Raw genomic sequence first — 26,672 nt, forward strand, 5'->3', positions numbered from 1 at the left:
TTCTCCTTGGCTATCAATCAGCATCAGACTTGCCTTGAAAGCCTGAAAATGATTGGCTGTGGCAAAATAGGCAAGAACAAACTGATACATAGAGCCAATGTTTGCTCGAGGAAATGGGGGAATTTGCATATTACTACCTTCTTTTTTCTGAATAACCGTAACAAGGCCATCGTAGAAGACACCTTGGGTATACTGGAAAACACCTGCAAGAAGAACAGATGAAGTGTTAGCCTTTTCATATTAAAACACTTATAAATATTTTTTTTATATTCATTGTGAATTGTCTTTGGCTCCCTAAACTAAGATGGGCTACATACTATAAGAATATTGGGAGAACGAAGAAATGTACAAAAATTCTCGTACGACAAAGGCGTTTTTTTTTTAATTGTTTATTGTTTCTGATCATGTGAAGTCTTTCGTTTCTGATTATTCTTGTATGAAAATCTTACAAAAACAGTACACATTAAACAGAAATCATTAGTTTGGTTCCATTTGATTACAAAAAGAAATTTGGAGTTTGTCCCTTTGGACATTTTCATTTGGAAGGTCGAAATTGGCTGTCAAAATTTATGTACACACTATCAGAAAATCGTACGATCGTTCCTGGGAGGAAAATGTTCGCCTAATTTTCTTATAATGTGTACAAGCCTTTAGGCTGAGCCAGGGATCAAATCCACAGCATAGTGTACATTTTAAATTTGTAATAGAGAGACATGTTTTTTTCCTAACTATGATCATTCATTTGTTTTTCAAAATATTTTAATATTTTATTATCTCTGTCTTAAATAACACAAACTATAAAAATTAGAAATAGAATAGGTGCCTCAATAAATATGAATTATGCAACTCAACTGAGTAGTCTATGTGCACTGCTTAGACAACAACTGCTGAAAAAAGGTCACAAGATTGGCTTATTAGTACAGGTGTTCTAGTACAGGTATACTGTAAACTGAACTTCTCTTCTGTCTACTTACAGAAAAAAAGTATACCATTATTGCATATACTGTATAGTGTACTTTACTAGAAGCATTTCAACAGAGGATAACTCTCCATATATGTGCAAACAGTGGATACAGTATATTAATCCTTTTCAAAATATGCTACATGTAGATCTACATTTTGTAAAAGATGACAGAATTCTAAAGGGAATTGTAGTTTCTGGTGATTTTTGAGAAGTTTTTTTTTGTTTTTATTCTAACTAACCAACATTAAGAAAGATAGATAGATAGATAGATAGATAGATAGATAGATAGATAGATAGATAGATAGATAGATAGATAGATAGATAGATAGATATTATTACTCTCAGCACACATCTATCTATCTATCTATCTATCTATCTATCTATCTATCTATCTATCTATCTATCTATCTATCTATCTATCTTTCTATCTATCGTGGGATCCTTTGCAGGTAATCATACCTTTTCCAAATTCAGTCACTGTGTTAATCCCATTGTTAAAGACACTCTGGAAGAAATCAACAGAATCTAAAGAAACATAGAAACAGATTTTGTGTTTGAAAACAGGATGTGATATTTATCTCTACAGCTTTGACATATTTCCCATTGTGGGAACTTCCTCACAGCCCTATGCAGTACATAAATATAAATAAATAATACAAAATGAAACATTAAACAAGTCTGTGGTGAATAATCGGTGTATTCACAGTTCCCAAAAAATTGCATTTCAAAGTCTCCTTTGGTTAACTATTGTGAAGTGCTCAGTGCTCAGCATTATTAAAGTGACAAGCATTGATAAAGTAACTCCTTACTCAAAAAAAGTGTTCTGTGCCCCCTCTGATATTTCTGCACTCACTGGAAGGAATGGGCCCCCTGCAAGTAGCATGAGTGTTAAACATGCTTTTGTTTTTGTGGAATGGTATTCCTCTTTGCTCCACTCTCTTTACCCCTCAAATCTTCTCCAGATTCCTCTCTCCACTCACCAGGATAGAAACTTCTACAACTAACTTTCCCTACACTAAATCCTCGGGAACTGCCCCAGAATTAAACCGAGATTAACAGCCTGCCAGTGTGAAGCTTGGGAAGGGGAGCCCAGCATCCGGACTGCAAATTCCACAACTGTTGATGCCAGTATAAATACCTTATTACCATTAAAAAGTGGTGCTATCCTGTTGAGTGAGGGGTGGGAGATAGGAGCCTAGAGAAGTCAAATATTCCATGATGTCAAATAGGGATGAACTTTGGGTTTGTGTTGATCATGGGTGTGGAAAAATGGCTAACTAATGCGGGCATTCATGACTATTATTATTTACTTCCTGGCCTCTGAACTTTAGTCAGGCGGCTTAGCATGGTTAAAAATTAGAACTTTTTTTTTTATAGCAGCCAGACTGGAAATGTAATTTGAGGGTGATATAAAACCATTTTTATCTTGTAAATAAAAAAATAAATAAAAAATCACTGCTCCTGGCTTTCTTTACAACCCATTGCCTATTAGCCTAGAAAATTCAGCTCCCATTGATTCCATTTGGGTTTAGGTTCAAATTCCAAATCTTTTTACAGTTCGCCAAACCCTGCTTGAAATAAACCCAGGTGAGTTTGACATTCTGGACTTAAAGTGGAGATATCAGGATAATGACTGAAGCTACAGGCTTCATCCAGATATCTTTCTTTTCAATCCATGATTCCCTACATTGTAAATGCCATCTTAGTGGCTGATTAGCCACTGGATTGCTTTTACAGGGAGCGAGAGGGGACATCCCCCCTCTCGCTGCCCACCAGCACCTCTCGGGCTCATCCCAAGTGATGTTTACATTTCCTGTGATAGGAATAAAAGTGATCAAAAAAATTAAAGGGACAACATTTTTTAAAAGCACCTCTTCCCCTCATACTCGCACACAGAAGTGAACGCATACATGAGTCACAACCACATATCTAAACAGTGTTCACACCACACATGTGAGGTATCACCACAAACATTATAACGAGAGCAGAAATTGTAGTGCTAGACCTCCTCTGCAACTCTAAACTGGTAACCTGTAAAAAAGTAAAAAGCGTCGCCTATGAAGATTTTTAAGTACTGCAGTTTGGCAACATTCCAGGAGCATGTTAGATATCTATTTACTCGGCATAACATCATCTTTTGTATCTTGCCAAAATTGGGTTGAATGTTGTGTTTTTTTGCATTAAAATTGTATGTTTTTTTTTCCCCCCCAAAAAAATTGCTGCGCTAATACTGTGTGACATAAAAAATTGCAATGACTGCCTTTTGATTCTCCAGGGTCTCTCTCTCTCTCTCTCTCTCTCTCTCTCTATATATATATATGTATTTAGTGTTTGGGGGTTCTGAGTAATTTTCTAGCAACAAAAACCTGATTCTTACATGTAGGAGAGAAATGTCAGAGTTAGTCTAGTTGGGAACTGTTTAACAAAAAGATTATTTGTCCTCTGACACTGTGGACCAGCGCACTTTCATATAAATTGGTATCTTCTACCATTACTAGCTCCTGCTGGCCTTCCACCATAGCCAGCTGCTTCCATGTCTGCTGGCCTGCCAACATTACCATCTCTTGTGGCTTCCACCACATCTGGTGCTACATGTTGCCCTTCAAGTAGCATTAAAAGGTTGACCCTTTACCCACTGTATGATATTTAAATTGGTTGTATACTCCGCTATTTGACTTTTACCTACAGGTAAGCCTATAACAAGGCTTACCTGTAGGTACAATTAATATCTCCTAAGCCTGCACGGTTTAAGAGATATTCAACCTGCATGCAGCCACTGACGTCAGCGGCACATGCGCTCTGATGGTCCAGGGGACCTTCAGAGCTCCCTGCCAGATCTTGCCGGAAAGTGAAACTCCCACGCGCATGCGCGGGAGTGACGTCATCGCGTCTCTGGCCACTCACAGCACCGGAGCTGCCGAACCAGGAAGAGACGCAGAGGGAACATTTCAGCGCCCTTAGCATTGTCCAGACGACCGTGTAGGGGCTTCATTCTAAGGTAAGTATTTCATAATGAGCTAGTATGCGATGCATACTAGCTCATTATGCCTTTGTCCTGCAGGGTTTTTTTTTTTTTTCCATGAGTATACAACCGCTTTAAGAAAATGATTTAGTATGCATTTTTGCATTGATACATATCTTTTATGGCAGTGCCCAGCTTTCCCTTTTCAACTTTTGGCATTCACTTGCTTAATACCTTTGAAAATGGCCAGAATTGATTTTCAAGATCCGTTCTCTATAGAATTCACTGGGGTTTGCTTTAAATTTCACAATTTTCCAACTTCAAAAATATTGTACCCAGACACATTTGCTCATCCAAAATTTCCATAAGCATTATTTCACTACTATTGATTAGGTGTTTTAACCTATTTACCTTATTTCATATCACTATATTTTTCAGCTTAATTAACTTTACAAACAAATAAATATTACTGAGCTTGGAATCATTTCTTTTGTTATATGAAATCAGAATTTATCAGTTAACAACACAGTACAAAGCAATAATTGCTTTGCTATTTCATCTCACCAATATGTTATTGTATTACCACTTCAATTGGTTGCTTTTGTCTCTTCTCACTAGACAACTTGCTGAAACTTAAAGTTAGCACCCGCCTGAAGCTAAAAGTATTTTTAGGAGCAATAACCTATGTTATAATCTTTGTGAAATGGCTTTTATAACAAGGCTATCTAAAAGAAAATCTCTGAAATAAGGTGCCTGTGTAAAATTCAGCTGATCTATTTGTTAATGTTTTTAGAGAACTTGAAGAATAAACTTTCGATCATAAATATCACACGATAATAACAATACTGCATTAACCACTTCAAACCAAGCCTATTTCTGACACTTGTTGTTTACAAGGTAAAATCAGTATTTTTTGCATAAAAATATTTATTAGAACACTTATATATATTTTTTTAGCAAAGACCCCAGAGAATAAAATGGCGGTTGTTGCAATATTTTATGTCACACAGTATTTGCACAGAAGTATTGCAAACACAATTTTTTGGGAAAAAATATACTTCGCTGAACAATAAACAGAAGAGTTAGCCCATTTTTTTGTATAATGTAAAAGATGGTGTTATGCTGAGTAAATAGATACCTAACGTGTTACGCTTCAAAATTGTGCTCACTTGTGGAATGAGTTACAGAGGAGGTCTTTTGCTAGAATTATTGCTCCTTCTCTAACAATTGTGGCGATACCTCACATGTGTGATTTGAACACTGTTTACATTTGCGGGCGCCACTTACGTAAGCGTTTTTTTTTCTAGTTTATTTATTTTTGTATTATTTTTACACTGTTCCTTAAAAAAAAAAAAAATTCTGATTACTTTTTTGCTGTCACAAGAAATATAAACATCCCTTGTGACAGTAATAAAAGACCCTAAACCCCTCCTCTGCTGTTCAAAATATTCAAAATGCCAAAATCTGCATTTTTGAATACCTTGGATTTTGACAAAGCGGTGCCATTGGCTGACTAGCAAACCAGAAGTGAAGTTGTGACGTTGATTCCGGCTTTGTTCGGGACTCCGCCAGCCAGCGAACGTGTCGGCTGATCGCTCGGGTCTCTCAGTGGGATGGGAGACCTGGGCAGATTGGTGGGAGGTGGTCCGTCCCGCTGATTGTAATAACGGCCGAGTGGCAGGCATCACCCCGGTACAATCCCTTCAGCAGATCGACGTACAGGTACGTAGTTTTGCGGAAAGTGTGTAAATGTTCCTTTTGTCATAAGATGTTATCCACCATTGATCAAAGGACATTAATTATTTAAAAAAGCACTGCATCCTTTTCCTTTATTGCTTAGCACATTCTACTGATAATGAAGTTCAAGTACAAATTCTCATATCAATCAGTCTGAAAAAATGTTCACTTATGTGATTACAATAAAGAGAGAAGGTCAAGTTCACTTGATCTGAATAATGTCTATTAGCACCTATTGACCTTAGTAGACATAGCCTAGTTGAGCTTTCTGAGGGGAAGAATCAATTTGTCTATGTGGATCTTCCTTACTAATTGCTATTATTTTTCTCTGATCTACATTTTCTTTGTACTATTTTTACGTTTGCATCCTTTTAGTCAGTGACTGTTCCAGACAGAGTTTTTATCTATTTCATATTTTAGTTGCCCTAGAATACAATTTAGCTCCTCTCCAAGGGGGAAATAAGATATATTTTCAATGTTGTCTGCAAAATAATTTGCTTCTAACACAAGACATTTAAGGCATAAAGTGGAAGTAAAAAATGCAGGTAAAAAACGTTGCCTTAAACGGAACCCACAGATGGGATAAAAGAGAAAACCTTAAACTATCAGCACATACTTGTAATGCAGATGTCAGTTCAGTCCAAGACTGGCTGTAGTCCCCAAAACAGCTATACAAATAGTGAATTTCTCAATGTCTTTATTTGTTAATGCATATGCATGCCACTCATTCCCCAGTATGAACATAGCCTTTTAAGGAGTCACTCTAAAATTAGTATTTATTGTACGTGAGGTGGGGCAAGAGGATTCCTAGTCAGAAAGGAATAAAAAAAAAAAAAACAGCAAGAGTGCACTGCATCTTTGAATTTCACTGATTATGCAGGTCTGTGCTGACCAGTGTTGGTCATCTTACTTTAAAAAAGTAATTAGTTACAGTTACAAATTACTTCTCCCAAAAAGTAATTGAGTTACTGACTCCGTTACCACATTGAAAAAGTAATTAGTTACTCAGCAAAGTAACTGCAACTTTTTTTTTTACTATTCTATAATGCAATTACGTTCTATAAGATCTTTAATAGCGGTGGCAGTGTAGCACACTGTGGGGGTCTGAGTCCTCCTGACTGTGTGAGTAGCTGTATTTTTTTTTTGGTACCTGCTGCCTGGAGTGGCTGGCTGCTGGTGGTGGTGTGGCCCACTGGTGGTGCTGGTGGCGGTGTGGCAGACTGGTGGTGGCGGTGTGGCAGACTGGTGGTGGCGGTGTGGCACACTGGTGGTGGCGGTGTCGCACACTGGTGGTGGTGTGGGGTGTGGGGTGGGTACATCTGGTTAGTAGGTTTTCTATTAGGGGTCACCCTGCACCTCGCCAGTCACCCACCTTGGGGGTCACCGTAAGATATTGCTCACTCATCTTTCTGGGCACATCCAATATTTTATGGACTTATCTTTATGAACTAATTGAATAAGGATGATCGAACTTTTGAAAAGTTCGGTTTGACCAGAACACCCGAATTTTCCAAAAGTTCGGCCCGAATTTCAGAACCCCATTAAGATCAATGGGACCCGAACTTCGGTAATCAAAAAACACAATTTTGAAGCTCTAAAACCCAATAAATGCCCCTAAAAAGTGCCTAGGGTTCTGGTTCATGCCCCATTAACTTTTAATCACACAAAAAGAGTTCTTAAAAATTGTCATTTTTGATAAAAAAGCCAATTATTGAAAAAAAAAAAAAAAGAGAGATTTTTTGAATCTGGAAAAACCGGCAAGGTGTTACAGCAGCAAAGCAAACCCCCTGTCAGAAAGTTTTCTAATACAAACAATCTTTTTTTTTTTTATGGTTCTGGACATGCTACAGAGCTGAAACTTCACATGTACCTGTGAAGTTTCAGCTCTGTAGCATGTCCAGAACCAGAAAAAAAAATGATTGTTTGTATTAGAAAACTTTCTGACAGGGGGTTTGCTTCGCTCCTGTAACACCTTGCCGGTTTAATAGAAGGCATTTTTTTGGGATCTTTGCAGTCAGGAAAAACATCTGAACTTGTGTATAGTGGTACTGTGCACAAGTTCTGATGTTTTGCCTGCCTCCAAAACCCCCCCAAAAATGCCAGCAAAAACACACCTGGGCATTTTTTTTTTTTGACGCTAGCGTATTTTTGGCATTTTTTTGGGTTCTTTTGAGGCAGGCAAAACATCTGAACTTGTGTATAGTGGTACTGTGCACAAGTTCTGATGTTTTGCCTGCCTCCAAAACCCCCCAAAAATTGCCAGCAAAAACACACCTGGGCATTTTTTTTTTGACGCTAGCGTTTTTTTGGAATTTTTTCGGGTTCTTTTGAGGCAGGCAAAACATCTGAACATGTGTATAGGGGGTATATATAGACATATATGTCTGAATATATACCCCTAGACATATATAGGTGTGATAGTAGCAGAAATATATTACTGTAAATGATTTCATTAGCGCAATCATTTATTTCTGCTACTATCACACCTATATATGTCTAGGGGGTATATATATGTCTATATATACCCCCTATACACATGTTCAGATGTCATGTCTGACATCAAACAAGTCCTCAAAAAAGCACTGGCAGTGGCAGCCCCTGCAGCATAAAAAATGCTTGGCTGGTGAGAAGCCATATGGGTGTGATGAAACTATTCAGAGAAACGATCTTTTCTCTATAGCGGTCACCCTGCTATGGAAGGGTTTTGTCACCCTGCCATAGCAGTCACTGCCAGTTAACCCTACACTACACTACGGTCCCCTGAAACTTAACACTTTCCCTACAGAAACTGAATTTTTTAAGCTAACTAAAGTGTAAAGGAGCACTCTAACTACACTAGATATCCCTTTCCTCACACTAATAAATGCTAAATGACACTTTTAAAGTAAAATTCACAGAACTGCTTCCACTCTCTTCCATGTCCAGTATAACAATGCTAGGAATATGGCGGGGGCGATCTTATATACTGGGGGGCGTATTCACTAATGATTGGTCTAGGGACCCCCTAGTCACTCCAATCACATTCCTAGCATTCTCCTGCCCCCTCAATTGGCTTTTGCTAATGGTTCTGGTCCAATCACGGGCTTTTAAAGCCCATTTCCTGAAGCATTGCATTTTGGGCGGTTCTGGTTGCCGAATTCCGAACTTTTTGGGCAAAAAGTTCTAAATTCGGCCGAACCTCGAACACCCAATGCTCGGGCCGAACCGATGGTGGACCCGAACCGTTCGATCATCCCTATAATTGAATACCACCTCCTGTTGCACTTTGTCTAAAAAGTTTCCCGCACATTTATTTTGCCTAAGAGTTTCCCGCACATTTTTTACTATTTATACATTGGATTCACCTAGCACTATTTGCGCTTCCACCTATCACTATTTATTAATCCACTTATTTATTTATTTGTTACCTTGTGCTCACATTCCTATTTAGCACTTTCACAATTTATTCAAGGTTGCTTACACTGTATTACTTTTCCTGCGGATTAATTATTTATTTATTTAGACTGTCATATATTTATTGCTGGGTATATATATATTTGTGTAGATTTATTCATCTAATAGCACCTTGCACTTTATATTACGCCCTCTGGTGGCCATTTTATATATTTCACTTTAACTATTATTATTTTTATATTTCACCTCAACTACTGATTTTTACATTCACATTTATTTATATTGCACATTATATATATATTCATTCCTCAATCACATCTGTGTATGATATACAACATACCCATTTATATATTTCAGTATTTTTTGCACCTTATAGATCAAGCAGCGCCATCACCTTTATTTCCATATACATACTTATATAGCCTTCGGCTATAGTCCAAGGTAGGCTGCAGCTTATCTGTGCACATACCTTTTCTAAAATCCTCTGATAGCCTTAGCGCGGATTTATCTATATTCATGGTCCCATGCTCTGCCTTCCTGGGCCTGGCACGCTGTACTCTGCTGCTTGCCTCTCCTCAAGTCTCCTCCTCCTCTCTCTCTCCACTGTCTTCAGTTCCATGGACAGCACCGGCCGCTGTCATAGAGGAGAGGGGGAATTACAATTACACTACTGCCATTTAGTGGCGGTAGATGTAATTGCGGTAACGCAGCCGAATGTAACGGCAATTGCATTACAGGGAGGGCACGAGTATTCAGTTAGATTACTCGTTACCCTCAAAAGTAACTGCGTTAAGTAACGCCGTTTACTTAAACGCAGTTACTTCCATCACTGGTGCTGACAGCTGCTGTCAACTAGCACCTGCTGATTTGATTTTTTTTTTTTTCAATAAAAAACTTTTATTGAGAATTCAATGCAAAAATTAACACAAGTAGTGTAAACAATACAATTGTAACAAGAAAATAAGTATCATAGACATTGAGACAAAAAGAAGAAAAACCAACCATCAGGTGGCAGCCGAAATCTGGTAGTCTATGATCAGCATAAATAATGATTTTTTTTTTATTCTTCCATAGTTTTACTGTAAATTGAGTTTGTAGTGATGTCTTTGTACATATCTTATGTATTCATTATGGTCAGGACTAAAATATAACATGTTAATTAAGTTTTTCTTTGTAGTAACATACATATGAAATATTGCCTGTAAACAGGCAATCTTTCAGCTACTAGACAGACCTTAAGAGTTACTCACCATCCGTTGCCCCACCTAACCCCTACCCTCCCCCTCCCCCAAATTGGCTCCTAAACACTCCCTCATATAATTATCTCATGAAAAATCAGTGCAGCTTATCAGTTGCCATCAGTGTAGTCTCATCAGCACAGCCTCATCAGTGCAGCCTCTTCAGTGCCAATCAATGCAGCATATTACTGCACGCGGATCACAGGAAGGAATTTGGAGGAGAGCCAGCTGGATCACATAGTGAGAGGATCTCCCGCTGTGACACAACTTGGAACCTAAATCCCTATTAGTGCCCATCAGTGCAGCCTCATCAGTGCCCATCAGTGCCCATCAATGCAGCCTATCAGTGTAGCCTCATTAGTGCCCCCCCTTTGATGCGGTTGCACACTCACCCTTACCTTTTTTCCATGCACCTAATGTGAGCATGCAAGTGGCAATTTTGAGGGCTGCTGTTAATATTATGTAGTCTTTTATTTAGTTAAAAGTAAGCTTTTAGATCATCTCTAGGTGTTTCTTCTGTAACCTTTTCTGTAATAAACCTGTTTATAGATCTCAATAGCTCAAACTGAAACCTGAGGTTTAAAGCCTAAATGCAGCAAAAAAACATAAACATCAATCAGTAATATGTGTCCCTTGAGCTAATGCCTCTTTTATTAGATGAACACTTTCTTTGTCCAGGCCCTCCAACCCCCACCCCTGTAGCTGAAATTTTCTGATGCAATGGGAGTTAATAGAACTAAGGGGTTTCACAGGCTCCCATCTAGTGTGCCCAAATACGCCCATCCTTGTTGCCCAGTTCCACTATTCATAAAGTCAAAACTATAGCTTCTATAAATAAAAGTGATCTATGAATGATTGACAGGTCCACCCCCTCTATTCATAGATCCTGTGAAAGGGCATAGTGTGACATCTTTGCACTGGAATATTACAGAGGGCGTGGGGGTCATGGACACAGGGCAATAGTAGAAGACAAGAGGTACATCATACTGACTGTAAATGATGTGCTGATTTTGTTTTTTGTTTTTTTTATTTTGACTGTGCTTAGGTTTCAATTTGGAAAACGTAACCTCAAGGCATAAGGAGTCTGCAGCTCTGACTCTGGGAATCCTTTGAAATATTTATTTGTAATACATGTTTTGTATGCATATAGTAAAAACAGATATAAGAAAAAAATACTTAAAAAATAAAAGTGACCCCAAATCTTTATAGATTACCTTTATAATTGTTCCTAAACTTTACTCTGAATAGCACCCAATGCACATCCCTAGTGCACCTGCAATACTGTTGCACTGCTGTGAGTTATTTTGCAGCATGCATGCACTATTTTTTATATGTTGTGGTTTAACCCAATAAGATGAATAGGCTGTCCAACAGCAAAGCACGTTAACACATTTTTTAAAAATTTGAAATTGTGTACGCATGCATACTTGCAAACCTGTATTAGCTTTTGCTTTATCCACATTTTATATTATACATATGCCAACTTTCATTTACTTCCACAGCATTAAATAGAGATAGTAAAGATGATTCTACAATGTAAGGGGAATAACAGAGTCAATTTCTCATAGGGAGTTCACTGTAGGAATTACTTTTATTATCTTGCCAGGTACGTATTGTATAATAGTGTGCACCAACACCCACCTTAATCCTCCTCCCCCCTGTTCTTTTATCAGCCACCTTTTATGTGTTTTACTAAATGCAGCTGTCTAGCAAATGAGAATGAAGAACACAAGCCAGTGGGAGCATAATGGCATACTTAGTGGAAAGAATGGAAAGTTTATGACCTCTGGATTATGCAGCTAGCATAGATCAACCCAAGAGGTCATGAATAATCCTAGGATCTGCTGCTATATCTGCACAGCAGATGGAAAACCTATTGAGAAAGCCACTAAACACATAGATTTGCAAATATGAATGCATACATTTATTTTTAACTAGCAATTTCAGAGTGTTTGCATTTAGATAAAAAACACATAAGAAATATAAAAGATAACATTTCAGTATTGCTTTAAGTAATTTCCATAATTTAATATCTAATATAATATACAGTAAATGGCTCAGTTTCATACTTGTAAATGCTTGCTGATATGCTAAAATTTTTGAAAATATATAATATTTCACTTTGTCATGAACTCTATACAGTTTTCTTTAGGTTTGATGTGCATTTTTTATGTAGGATAATATTACCTTCTTTGAAATGATACACTGTATCCAGTCCATCATAGAACAGATTCCGAGAGTAATTAAGAGTATCTGGAGAAATAAACAGTAGCAGTGTAGTGATCTGAAATGTTTGTAGCGATTACTTCAAATTAGTAAACAAATATCGTAATATAGATTTTTTCACTGAAGCTTTTCTATATCTCAAATGTGCATGATAGAAACACTAATTACTCAAGTAAAAAAAGGGACAAACTGGTGAACTTCATCTGTAGCACATGACATTACCTTCTGTATATTGATTAACTGCACTCATCCCATCATAGAATACACTCTGGATGTACTGTAGAGCACCTGAAAGTATGTAATCACATCAATAATTGCACTGAATCCGTTTTTTTATGGAAAAGAAAATGTAAAATAGAAATGATTGTACCAAAACATTAAAAAAAAATGTGATCAGGCATAGATTTGTGGTGGTTGTGTTAGGAAAAAAAAAATCAAACCTATTACATTGTAGAAATATGCCAGCGTATCTGTGTAAAAATATTATAGGAAAGGAACCTGTGATCTGGTTTTGGCACTAAGGGTCACCCATCATAAGAAAATCACAGAGGGTTCTATTGCTGACCTCTCCTTCTGAAAATGGCTTCAATATTTTGAGACAATACATGGAACAAGGTTGCAGAAAAATACATTACTTTGAATTTTCTGATTTGTATCTGTTCCAGATCAGTGATTAAACAGTATTAAAATCAGAGGATCAGAATAACTGTTAGCAAACTAACATTTTAAGAAAGAGGTAGACAAGGTTTATTACTCCCTTATGACAGGTGCTTTTTGAAGGGACAGTGGTGTAACTCAATGGTTAACACTATTCTTAAGTATTTCTGGGCTTATGAGTTCACATATCTTTCAGTTTTTTTCCTTGTTAATTTCCTTTACAAGAAATCTTCTGCATTTTACAGTCATTGTAAACTCCAGCTGCGCCTCTACGGGGCTCCTTCACATGGGCACAGAGGGCCATACACTGACAGATTTCTGTGCAATTCTGTGCCTAATGTTTGAGAACAGCCGTTACCATCACCCTGTACAAATTAATGACAGATTGACAGATGCCGCATCACTTATGGATGAGCAGCTCTGGATGCAGACAGTTTTCATCCAGGGTCACTCAACAGTACCTGTATGCATATAACTGTTTAGAAGTGTATACAGCCGTGGCATCTGTCGGCCTGTCATTGATTTTTACTGGTTGTGACAAACATGTCCTATGGGAAAATAATTGGCCTTCTCAATATGTATGTCAGTGTCTAAACAGTTCAAAAATGTTTATTTATATTTACTACCAAGAATTTGGATCTCAATTATGGCAATACATTTCACCTTTACACTACCAGAGCCTTTTTTACATTTTTTGCTCACTTAATAAATTGCACATTTTAGGCCTGAAGATTACTTAAAACCCGTAACCATTATATATTTTATGGAAGAAAATAAAATAAAATGACAGTAGTTACAATTGTTTCATGATATGATATTAGCGCAACTGTTTGTCATCTGCGTATTTTCAGTAAAAAATATTCTGAAGTTAATCTTAGGGCATGCAAATTAAAGGTTAATAGAGGGTACACTTTGCAAGTGTAGTTGCACTCATTTTCTTCAAAGTTTAGTTAATGTGGTGAAGCTTCACTTTGGGTAAATAATACCCAATTAGGTACAAGGAAATTCAAATATTTAAAAAGAACAGCATTTTGCTTGCACATGATTGCAGAATGGAAATCAATAGAGCCCTGGGGAAAAGTGTACAGTCTATTTGTCTTTAGTAAATCAACCCCATTATATTACTTAACTTTTTAGTAAAATACTACATAAAAGATGAGGTTGTATCAAATAAAAAGATACCACACATGTCAAGTTAAAAAATTGCGTGCGCCTGTGAAATGACGACAAACGTTGGTACCCAAAAATTTCCATTGCTTTTATTGGTCATCAGCCTACAGTTAGCAACAACCTGTATGGCTGAATTCACAACACACAGATATCGCATGTGATTTGCCAAGCACTGCGCTGTGAATCACATGTGATGTCTGACGATGCATATGTGTGTGAACCGGCACAGAGAGATGATCTGTGAATGAATGTTGGCTGTGCTCCCCCTGCTCTATCCAGCAACACTTACCTATCCCAGGCCCACAGGTGGGACAGCAAGGCCCAGGACACATGTCGGGGGGCAGGAGTTTCTTGTGCTTTTGGAAATGATCGGGCAGATTTTCAGCCAACAAAATTGCTTCCATCAATTAGCTGAAAGCTTACAACTGCACTACAGCTATGAACATACCATGGCCTCTAGTATGAGAAACCTTTAACTGCAATTTCTACTCTAACTTCGGAGTTCTAGTTTTCTTCTGTTTATATTATTATATTTGTCTATACGGACTTCATACTTTACAGCATTCCCCCAATGTATTTATGTAAGCTCTAGTTAAACTTGATAAGTGTAAAGTTTTTTTATACTCTGCTTAAAAGGCACCTCTGTGTTACCAAGCTGTTATACTTACACTGTAATCATTCTTTTACTCATCGTTCAGAATGTTCAAAACATTGTTTATATACTTTTCTCTTTGTAAAATCAATAAAAATCTATTAAAACCGAATAAGCTGAAAGTTGTCTTGGCAGATGTACATGCATTCCTGGCTGCTGTAGCAGATGCTACCAACATAGGCCTAATGTCAGTGGCAGTGAAAGGGTTAAAAAATGCTAATTTAATAAAACTGGGCATGCTCATTCAATTTCATCTATTTAGCTAATAAGCTTTTGATAACTTGGGGTTGATGTCCACTGAATCATACTTAAGTGCTAAAATATAACATTGAGATACAATACATAGTGGCATTTTCTGAATGCAGTGGGTGCACAAGATCATAAGTTTTGGCCTCCCTTCCCCAAGACTCTATGCTATGCCACTTACAGGCTGGTTTACTAAAGGGAAGTACATTGTTCACTTTGCAAGGGAATTTCCCTTTCCAATAGAGTTCTTCCTTAGCTTAGTGAATGAGGTGAGTACTGCTAAAGTCCATCATCTAACCATGTGCAAACAAAAACATTTTTGGATTATGTATGTTTTGTAAAGTTCATTTTTACCACCTTTTACCAAGTTCTGAAGGAAAAAACTGAGCAACCTATTTTTCTTTAGTTAATCAACCCCCATAGGTGCAAACACACTGGATACTTACCATCTTACCATACTTACAGGATATGCATATGTGACCAGAGCCATCGACCCTGGTCTCAAAACATTTGTGACCAGGCTCAGTTTAAGGTGCTGATTATTATTATTATACAGGATTTATATAGCGCCAACAGTTTGCGCAGCGCTTTACAATTTGAGGGAAGACAATACAGTTACAATACAGTTCAGAACAGGAGGAAATAGAGGGCCCTGCTCGTTAGAGCTTACAATCTAGAAGGAAGGGTAAAGTGAAACAAAAGGCAATAACCGTGGGGCAGTGTTAATTTCGTCGACTAAAACCGACTAAAACGTTTTCGTCGACTAACATAATTCAGATGACTAAAATACGACTAAAACTAAAATGGCATTTTAGTCTTAAGACTAAAATACGACTAAAACTAAAAGGGCATTTTAGTCTTAAGACTAAAATACGACTAAAACTAAAATGGCATTTTAGTCAAAAGACTATTAACTAGTACTAAATGGAAATTTGCTGCCATAATTAACACTGGTGCATGCTCAAAGCTTAGTACCATAAATAACATATTAGATTTTTCACTCCAGGAACAGCAGTAGTATATAATGAGTTTGGAAATTGTAGAGAAATGCTTAAATAATGCATTACAAATTACAATTGAACTACACCCATTTGATTATAGATGACTAAAATGAGTTTTAGTCGACTAAAATGTAGGACATTTAGTCGACTAAAATATACTGGAGTTTTAGTCGACTAAATACGACTAAAACTAAAAGACTTGCAGAAGACTAAAATGGGACAAAAACTAAAATGCCATTTTAGTCCTAAGACTAAGACCAAAACTAAATTGAAATTTGCTGCCAAAATTAACACTGCCGTGGGGGATGGGTTGATGGAGAAAATGGAGGTACATTTATTAGGGGCTGGTAGGATAGGTTTCTTTGAAAAGGAGGGTTTTCAGAGATCGCCTAAAAGCTAAAAGAGTGGGAGATAATCGCACAGATAGGGGTAAGGAGTTCCATAGGATTGGAGAGGCTCTGGAAAAGTCCTGGAGGCGAGCATGGGAGGAGGTGACGAGGGGGCTAGAGAGCAGGAGGTTTTGTAAGATGTTGTAGATATTTTGAATTTAATTTGTTGGGTGAGCGGAAGCCAGTGGAGGGTTGACAGAGAGGAGCAGCGGACACTGAGCGATTGGTAAGGTGGATGAGCCTGGCGGCAGCATTCATGATGGACTGAAGGGGGGATAGCCTGTTTAGAGGTATGCCAATGAGAAGGGAACTGCAGGAGTCGAGGCGCGAGATGACCAGGGAGTGAACTAAGAGCTTTGTTGTGTCTTTGGTTAGAAAGGGGCGTATTTTGGAGATGTTGCGGAGGCTGAGGCGGCAAGATTTGGACAGTGATTGGATGTGGGGCTTGAAGGAGAGTTCGGAGTCCAGGACAACACCTAAGACCTTGGCATGCGGGGATGGGCTGATAGTAATGCCATCGATATTGACAGAGAAATCAGGGGAAGGGGCACGTGGTGGAGGAAAAATTATAAGCTCGGTTTTGGATGGGTTGAGTTTGAGGAAGTGGTGAGACATCCAGACCGATATATCTGATAGTAAATTAGTGATACGTGAGGAGACTGAGGGAGAGAGCTGAGGGGTGGATAGATAGATTTGGGTATCGTCAGCGTAGAGATGGTATTGGAAGCCGTGGGAGGCTATCAACTGACCCAGAGAGGAGGTGTAGATTGAAAATAGGAGTGGTCCAAGAACAGAGCCTTGGGGGACCCCAACAGAGAAGGGAAGAGGAGAGGAGGAAGTAGAATTGTACGCAACGCTAAAGGTGCGGTTGGATAAGTAGGAAGAGAACCAGTTAAGAGTAGAGTCACGGAGACCAAAGGCATGGAGTTTTTTGAGGAGGAGGGGATGGTCTACCGTATCAAAGGCAGCAGAAAGGTCCAGAAGTAGGAGTACAGAATAGTGTCCATTGGTTTTGGCCATTAGTAGATTGTTTGTCAGTTTTAGGAGAGCAGTTTCAGTGGAGTGTTGAGGCCGAAATCCAGACTGAAAGGGATCAAGAAGGCTATTCTTGATTACTCAAATGAGTGCTGTCCATTGATTTGCTCCCCATGAAGATCCTTTCCTCTCATCCCTCAGACCTTTAGATTGCATACTGAATTTGTTGTCTCTAGGTTTCATATAACCTTTTATTATTTTGAATCATTTTTGGGGACTGTTAAGGAAAATCCTGGTCCACACATCCACTGGCACTAGTCTGGATGTGGGGCAGGCCCCCTTTAGACAGTGCCAATGTACACAGATCTTCTTTGAGCTGCAGTCAAAAATGACAAATGTGACTGCAGCTAAATGGTCAGTGTCACAGCTTCTAATATCAAATCCCCATTCTGTGCAATGATTAGGGAGTTAGGGGCACACCAAATATTCTTGTGCATTTGGTGTAATTCAAACAGTCATTACTTGGGTAGGCATTAAGCTAAAGTGCTATGTCAATGTTGTGTGGTGTAGATATACCCAAACACACCACATCTCTTAGCATTGTTTGGGGTCAGATGCTATATAAAGGTGCCTAGGGAGTAACAGCTTTATAAATGGATACTTTTAGAGGGTGATTTTTAATCATAGATGCTAATTTGGGGCTTTGCATGAAATCTCTATAAAATATAAGTACAATAGGCTATGATATGGCCAAATCACCAGAATCTTCACAGGTATAAGAAGTGCCCCTTTCACTGTCATGATTTTTTAGTGTCACTTGGTAGACACATCTGCCCACTACTTGGTTTTTATTAGTAGGAATCGAGGAGACCTGAGTGAAATCATGAAAAGGGCAGAACAATGTACAATAAACACATTTAAATTAGACTAGCAACTGCAAAACGAATTAAGACCATCATTTTCCTAGGAATGTCGCTTAAACTTAAATTTACTGGTTATGGGGTTTCATTTCCTCCAATCAGCCACCTATATTAGAGATCGACCGATTATCGACAATGCCGTTATATCGAGGGCTGATCTGCACTTTCCCCGATATATCGGAATCGGCCCCGAGGTTGTACCGGGGTGATACCTGCAGCTAGAGGCATCACCCCGGTACCGGTGTCCATAGCTGATGATCGTCTGTCTTGTAATGACAACCGATGCGGCTGAGAAGCTGCTCGGCTGTCATTACAAGGAGTGGGAGGGGACGCCCCCCCTTCCTCTACCTTCTGTGGCTCGCCTGGGTCTCCCGTCACCCCACTGGGAGACCCAAGAAACCATCATGCACGGCCTCCATATAAAAACCCATAAGTAATGTCATGACATCACTTCAAGGTACTCGGCGCCAAATTAAAAAAAAAATGACAGCATTCAAAACAGCCAAACTTGGCATTTTGAATCCTTTTAAGTGCAGGAGAGGGGTTTGGGGTCTTTTACACCCCCAGATCCCTCCACAATAGTACCTGTAAAAAAAAAAAAATAAATAATAATAAAAAAATTAATGTATGAAAATATCGGCCAATATCGGCCGATACCGACCAAAATATCGGTATTGGCAATAAAAAAATTATATTGATCGATCACTAACCTATATACAACACAAATAAGAAGTGCCAGTTGTCATTGTAATATGGTGCTGTTAGCAATTTCCCACATGAGTGAATGCAAGCAGTCAGCAGATCTGACCAAGCCTGGGCAAAGTTGTTTTGTGTTCAGGGTTGCTGGCTCTAGCCGCATACCAACTTGATGCTGCTAAGTGCCCAGTGTTTATGTGCCCATATCATAAAGGGGTATAGCACAGACTTGAGGAAGGAGGCCCCATTTATGATCTTACACACAGACCCACTGCATATAAAAAAAAAAAACACCTCTGACAAAGAGGTAGAATTAAATTATTCCAGAAAAATATTTTTTTAAATATAGTTTGGCATCATTAATTACATATGCATGTAATATCATAACTAATTTTATTGCGAGACTTTAATTTCTCCTAAAATAAGTGAGTAGTCCAGACTGGTATTTTTTTTTTCAGTTATTCAAATGTATTGCCATAGTATGTTCAATCAATCTAAAAGAGAACTTTTTGAAGTAAATGTGTATGTAGATTCTCAGGAATTAGCTGGGTTTAAGTGACAGAAAACATTTTCTAGGAGCAAAGCAACAGCTTTGGACAGCATTCAAGGTAAGTGATATACAGTAAAACCTTGGTTTGAGAGTAACTTGGTTTGAGAGCGCTTTGCAAGACAAGAAAAATTTTTTAAAAAAATTTTGACTTGATATACAAGCGATGTCTTGATATACAAGTAGCATCATGTCACAACTGGGTATAAAAGAGAAGAGAGGCGCCTCTAAGTGTAGCAATATTGTTACATTTAATGAAGGTTCAATATTTAGCAGCTCACATGGTTGATGATTAAAACAGGCACATCTAAGTATGCAGGGTAAAGCTTTCCACATATATATAGCTTTCCACATATATACTTTTATACTCTGTAGCTCCTGCTGGATTTTGCTTCTAATCCCCTTGTGGAGGCGCCATTGTGGATGGACATTTTATGATGACACAACCTATCACATTTGTATCACATTTTTATATAGACTATAAATTGAAAGACTTATGAATAAATAGTTGTGGAACAGATCATCTGAGTTTCCATTATTCCTATGGGAAAATTCGCTTTGATATAAGAGTGCTTTGGATTTGTAATGTTCCGGTACCTAGGGTACCCTTGTTCCTATATTTCTCCTCTCTTTGCGTCCCATCTTGTATATACAAAGGACGCATACACCTTTAAGACCGGATGACATCACTGCCGAGCGCCGCTATGAGCGGCTATTTCAATCGCCGGTTTGCTCTCACTCATCGCTCGTTCAAACCCACATGTTCATCGCACCTACGCCTGAGAAGTCGGAGCTGCTGACATACCTTCCTTGCTGAACTAAGCCGGAAACCTCGCTGGTGATCCGTATCCCGCTACGGGATCACCCCTCTCCTCTGGACATTGTATTTCCTAACCTATCTAAGTGATAAGTACCCCGCAGGGGATTCTTACTAACCAATCTCCTACTGTCATCTACTGCAATTACCAAGACTATCTGTATCTATCTATTCACTATCATCTGCATAAGACTGTTAGCTCTTGGGACTACCTTGAACTATCCTTGCACTAGGTTACTCTGTCTAAAGTATACTCCATCTGTGTCCTCTTACCATCTGCACTATACTTGACATCAGAACCTATCTGCTTACCATCACCTGCAACTCTCCTATACTACTTCTAGTGCTCACCATACAATAGCCTGTCTCTCATCTATATATCCTCATATACTCTATCCCTCCATTAAACATCTATTAATATATATATATAGTATATAACAGGCTGTACACGGTGATGAAGTCCTGAGAGTTGGATATGTTGTTCAACACATTCTCTACAAGGCTACTGAGTGTAATAATTCTGCAGCTGTAAATCCATCCGCAAACAAAAACGCATGAACGTTACAGGATTACAAGCATGTTTCCGGAACGAGTTATGCTCGCAATCCAAGGTTTTACTGTATATTGAAAGTTGACTCTGCAACTTAAGCTGTTATAACCAGGGCTCGAGTCCTGCAGGTATGCATGGGAACGGCGTTCCCATACTTTTTTCACAGCAGGAACGCTGTTCCCATTAGCATCTGCGTCCTGCAGGCAAGGCCGCTGTTAAGGGGGGACCACCAGCCATTAGACAACCCCCGCTGTGCAGCTATTAAGAAAATAAATGTCTCTGGGCCCCCTGTGTTCCGTGGGAGCGAGGACATTAAGTGGAATATTTTCTCTGTTTCGGGTTTAGGCGGAATAATCCGCCGCAGCCCGCTGCACAGCTGAAGCCTGGTCACTGGCCTCTAAAATATGAATAGACCGTGACACGCTGGGAACATTGCAGCGGATTGATCCGCCTAAACCTGAAACTGAGAAATAGTCCACTTACTGTCCCCGCTCCCAGTGGCATACCAGCAGGGGGGGGCGCGCACTGGGGGTGTCAGGCCGGTGTCCGCGGGGCCGCCCGCATCTCCGTGTGAAGGCAGCTGCAGTGGCAGCTCCTTCAGTCGGCAGCAGGAAGAAGGGGAGTGAGAATGCCTGAGGATCCTCGTTTATGTGCTGGATAGGAGGGGGATGGGGCAGCTGCATAAAGATGAATTTAACTTTCCATATTCCTCATGCTGTTGCTGAATGCCTGATTCTCTTCCTCTTAGCGGCTGCAGGAGGAATATGGAAAGATCAATTAGTCTATATGCAGCTGCCCCATCCCCCTCCTATACAACTTCTTTAGCGCTCTCCCTCAGTGATCTTAACCTCCCCTCAGTGCACTTAACCCCCCAGTTCTCTTTAGCCCCCCCAGAGCTCTTTAGTCCCCCCAGTTCCCTTTAACCCCCCCAGTGCTCTTTAACCCTCCCGTGCTCTTAACCACCCCCCAGTGCTCTTTAACCCCCCAGTGCTTTTCAACCCCCCTGTGCTCTTAGCCCCCCAGTGTTATTTAACCCCCAGTGCTCTTAACCACCCCCAGTGCTGTTAACCCCCCAGTGCTCTTAACCCCCCCCGTGCTCTTAGCCCCCCAGTGTTCTTTAGCCCACCCATTCTCTTAACCACTCTCCAGTGCTCTTAACCACCCCCAGTGCTCTTAACCCCCCCAGTGCTCTTAACCCCCCCATGCTCTTAGCCTCCCCCAGTGCTCTTAGCCCCCCAGTGCCCTTAAGTCCCCCCAGTGCTCTTAGCCCCCCCGTGCCCTTAAGCCCCCCCAGTGCTCTTCAGCTCCCCACGATGCTATTCATCTCCCCCCCATGCTCTCTGGCTCCCCCAGTGCTCTCCACCCCCCTGTGCTCCCTGGCTCCCCTCCTCAGTGATTTCCAGTTCCCCCCAGTGCTCTCCAGTTCCCCTCCTCCCCCTGTCCTCTCCATCCCCCTGGTTTTCCCTGACCACCCCCCCAGTGCTCCCCCAAGTGCTCTCCACCCCCCTGTGCCTTCAAACCCCCCTGAAAAGCTTTCCAAACCCCCCCCCCCTTTGTTCTCTCCAGCCCCCCCCTGTGCCCTTCAGCTCCTCCAGGGCTCTCTGCTTCCCCTGTGCTCTCCGGCCCCCCTAGTGCTTTTCTATCTTCTATCATGTCTGCAGTCTCTGACCATCTCTTGTATCATGTCCTTAGTCTCTGATCATCTCTTGTATCATGTCTGCAGTCTCTAATCATCTCTTGTATCATGTATGCAGCCTCTGACCACCTCCTGTACCATGATCGCAGCTTCTCACCACCTCCTGTATCATGTCCACAGCCTCTGACCACCTCCTGTACCATGTCCGCAGCCTCTGACCACCTCCTGTACCATGTCCGCAGCCTCTGACCACCTCCTGTACCATTTCCGCAGCCTTTGAAAATCTCCTGTACCATGTCCACAGCCTCTAACATCCTCCTGTACAATGTCCGCAGCCTCTAACCATCTCTTCTATCAAGTCCGTAATTTCTGACCATCTCTTGTCTTTTATCATGTCTGCAGTCTCTGAGGGGTGTCTGGAGAGGAGTCAAAAGTGGGAACATCGGGATGGGGATCACAGGAGAAGTCAGACATATGTGGACTGTGGAGAGGAGACTACAGGATAAAACCAGAGCATGGTGCACCTGAGAGGAGGTCAGTGACAGTGCTGCCAGGCCAGTCTGAGGGGGGGGGGGTCACTGATGTAAGGGGAAGTGAATACAATAATGTAAGGGGGCACTTATATAAAGGTTCCCCCTTATATCAGGACCCCCCTCCCTTCCTTAGTGCATTCACTCTGCAGAAGGTGGTCTCTAGTCACCAGAGTCCCCCCTAAATCAGAGTTCCCGGAATTACCCTTTACATCAGTGTGCAGGATTTCCCCTTACAGTGCAAGGGGGATTTCTGTGCTGATGTGAAGAGGAGCTCTGATATGTAAAGGGCAATGCTGCAGACCCTGATGTAAAGGGAAACGCAGTGGACTCTGATATAAGGTGGTCTCTGGACACCAGAGCCCCCCCCCCTTATATCAGAGTTCCCCTTTAGATCATGATCTGCAAAATTCCCCTTTATGTCAGAGTTCCCCTGCCCTGTAAAGGGGAATCCTACAGACTCTGAGGTAAGGAGGAACTCTTTGGTGGCTGGGTTATATTAACCTGACCTTTGTGTTAAATAGAGAAATATGGTTTTTGACCTTAAACACACTGCTAAAAGCACTATCTACATGTTTATAGTTTAAATATTGATATTTGTACTGTTTAGCACAGAATACAGGCATTTTAGGTACTTTTTTGCAATGTCAGTGGGGGGAGGGGGAATTTTGGGTGAGTTCCCACACTTTTTTTCCCAGGACTTGACCTCTGGTTATAGCCATATTTTTTACATAACAATGAGCTGCAAGCTTTGGTAATTTTCCATGCTAATTGCTAGAAGTGATGAAGGAAGGCAGGCTGATGTCTGAAATAGTAATTTAGTTAAAAGCCAGCTATTTAAGTGAATTAGCTTGTATATGAGAACATCTTTCTGTTTGGATGAATAAAAGTATCAATCTACACAATATTGAAATACTTGTTTAACAGTTTACCTTCTTCTTCAGGCGTGATCTCTTCTAGTTCTGAAAGTAAAGAAAATATGATACCAATATATGACTACCCATGTTCATGCAAGCATTGGCTATTTCTAAAGAAATCAGTACATTAACCACTTGTCAACCAGCCTCTGTAGTTATACTGCAGCAGGTCGGCTCTGTTACGCGAAATAACGTACATGTACCTTGCGTGGTGTAGCAGTTAGTCTGGGCATGTGTGCCACCGATTAGCTAGAGGGGGAGCCAATCAGTGGATCAGGCGGTCGCAATGTCCGCCGGGCACCCACGATTGCTCCCCATGGAGGCAGAACGGTGGTCTGCCGATGTAAACACGGCAGACCACTGTTCTGTCAGTGATGAACACAGGGATCCTGTGTTCCTCTTATTTAGAAACACAGGTCTCTGTGTTCATCCAGTGAGCCCACCCCCACACAGTTAGAAAGCACCCCCTAGGCACAAATGTAACCCTTTGATCACCCCTGGTGGTAACCCCTTCCCTGCCAGTGTCATTAGTACAGTTTCAGTGCATATTTTTAGCACTGATTACTGTAGTAATGTCACTGGACTCCCCAAAAGTGTCAGTTAGGTGTCCGACCTTTCCACCGCAAGTTGCAGTCCCGCTAAAAATCGCTAATCACCGCCATTACTGGTAAAAAAATAAATTAATTCATTAAAATTACATAAATATTTCCCCTAATTTTTAGACTGGATAACTTTTGTGCAAACCAATCAATATACACTTATTGGGATTTTTTTTTACCAAAAATATGTAGCAGAATACAAATTGGCCTAAAATGATAAAAAAAATTGCATTTTTTTTTCTACTGGGAATGTTTTATAGCAGAAAGCAAAAAATATAATTTTTTTTTTCAGAACTGTCACTCTTTTTTTGATTATAGCGCAAAAAATAAAAATTGCGGAGGTAATCAAATACCACCAAAAGAAATCTCTATTTATGGGGGGAAAAAAGGACACTTTTATATGGGTACAGCGTCACAATTGTCAGTTAAAATAACACAGTGCTGTATCACAAAAAAAGGCCTGCTCATTAAGGGGGTAAAACTTTATGGCCCTCAGTGGTTAAAAGGGCATTGTGAAAAGTATTACCGTGTCACTTTTTTTGTGTTTAATATCTTTTTATTAATTTTGTTCCAAACACAGACAACAAAAAAGAAAATCAAAAACAATACATTACATAAACATATCATTACATTAAAAGTCAATACCCAACATGACAAAAAGTTATGGTGTTCCCAACATATACATATTACCTCACTTTGCACGTACCCTGAAAGTTAATACCTCCCTTCACCTCCCCGCTCAGATTAAAAAGACACTACCCATAATACCTCCCTTCTCCTCCCCACTCAGATTAAAAAGAGACTACCCATAAAACCTCTCTAGCGTCCCTCCCCTTTTTTTCTCCTTTAACCTCATACCTTGAACTGGTGAATTTTATTAAAATGTATAAATATATTTATTATTGATTAAGAGGTGTATTTCCAGTACCACACCATTCTACCAACTAAACTGTGGATTAATGTGAGAGAAAAAAAAAAAAGGGAAAAAGAGGAATAGTGAATTATTGCAAATTTATTTGTGATCAATTAACCACTTGCCGACCGCCGCACGACTATCTACGGCGGCGGTCAGCCCCTCACAGGCAAAGTGACGTAGGTCTACGTCGCTTGCCTGTGAGGGTTTAGGGAGCGAGCGCGCGCCGCCGGAGGCGCGCTCCCGCTCCCGCGTGGTCACGGACCCCCCCGCGCGTGTGACCGGCGGACCCGATGTCCGCCGGCCACTCTGCGATCGGCGGGGGAGAGGGAGAAAGTCAGGCAGCTTGTGTAAACAAGCTGCCTGTCATTCTCCTCTCTGTATGAGAGATGATCACATGGATCTACTATGTAGATCCATTGATCACTCTGCATACAGTTGAAGCCACAGCCAATCACAGTTAGAATCACGCCCCTAGGGACACACACACAGCCCCTCCCTCTCAAATAAAGTTAACCCCTTCACTACCAGTGTATTTTTACAGTAACAGTGCATATATATAGCACTGATTACTGTAGAAATGTCACTGGTAACCCCAAAAGTGTCAAAAATGTCAGTCAAGGGTCCGATCTGTCCGCCGCAATGTCGCAGTACCGCAAAAAAAATCGCAGATCGCCGCCATTACGCGTTAAAAAAAAAAACAACAAAAATGACAAAAATCTTTCCCTTTGTTAGTAAACGCAATAACTTTTGCGCAAACCAATCAAAATACGCTTTTTGCGATTTTTTTTACCAAACATAGGTAGCATAAAACAAATTGGCCGAAAATATTAAAAAATTTTGATTTTTACATTTTTTTTTGGGGGAATTTCATATAAAAAAAAGGGAAAAATATTGCTATTTTTGAAAAATTTACGCTCTTTTTTTGTTTATAGCG

At 40.1% G+C, this 26,672-nt stretch overlaps 1 protein-coding gene across 1 annotated transcript in view; it reads right to left on the reverse strand.

The window, feature by feature from the left end:
• The window catches only part of LOC309550556 (uncharacterized protein), a 263,513-nt gene that overhangs the window by 22,274 nt on the left and 214,567 nt on the right, over window positions 1–26,672 (reverse strand). Inside the window, exons 63-67 of the mRNA XM_082250908.1 lie at window positions 24,239–24,268; window positions 12,743–12,808; window positions 12,482–12,547; window positions 1,424–1,489; window positions 138–203 (exon numbers count right to left, since the gene is read on the reverse strand). Coding sequence (XP_082107034.1) covers window positions 138–203; window positions 1,424–1,489; window positions 12,482–12,547; window positions 12,743–12,808; window positions 24,239–24,268 — 294 coding nt within the window. The remainder of the gene's footprint in view (window positions 1–137; window positions 204–1,423; window positions 1,490–12,481; window positions 12,548–12,742; window positions 12,809–24,238; window positions 24,269–26,672) is intronic.

Source organism: Pelophylax lessonae, assembly GCF_965119305.1.
Source record: "Pelophylax lessonae genome assembly, chromosome: 3".
NCBI lineage: Eukaryota > Metazoa > Chordata > Amphibia > Anura > Ranidae > Pelophylax > Pelophylax lessonae.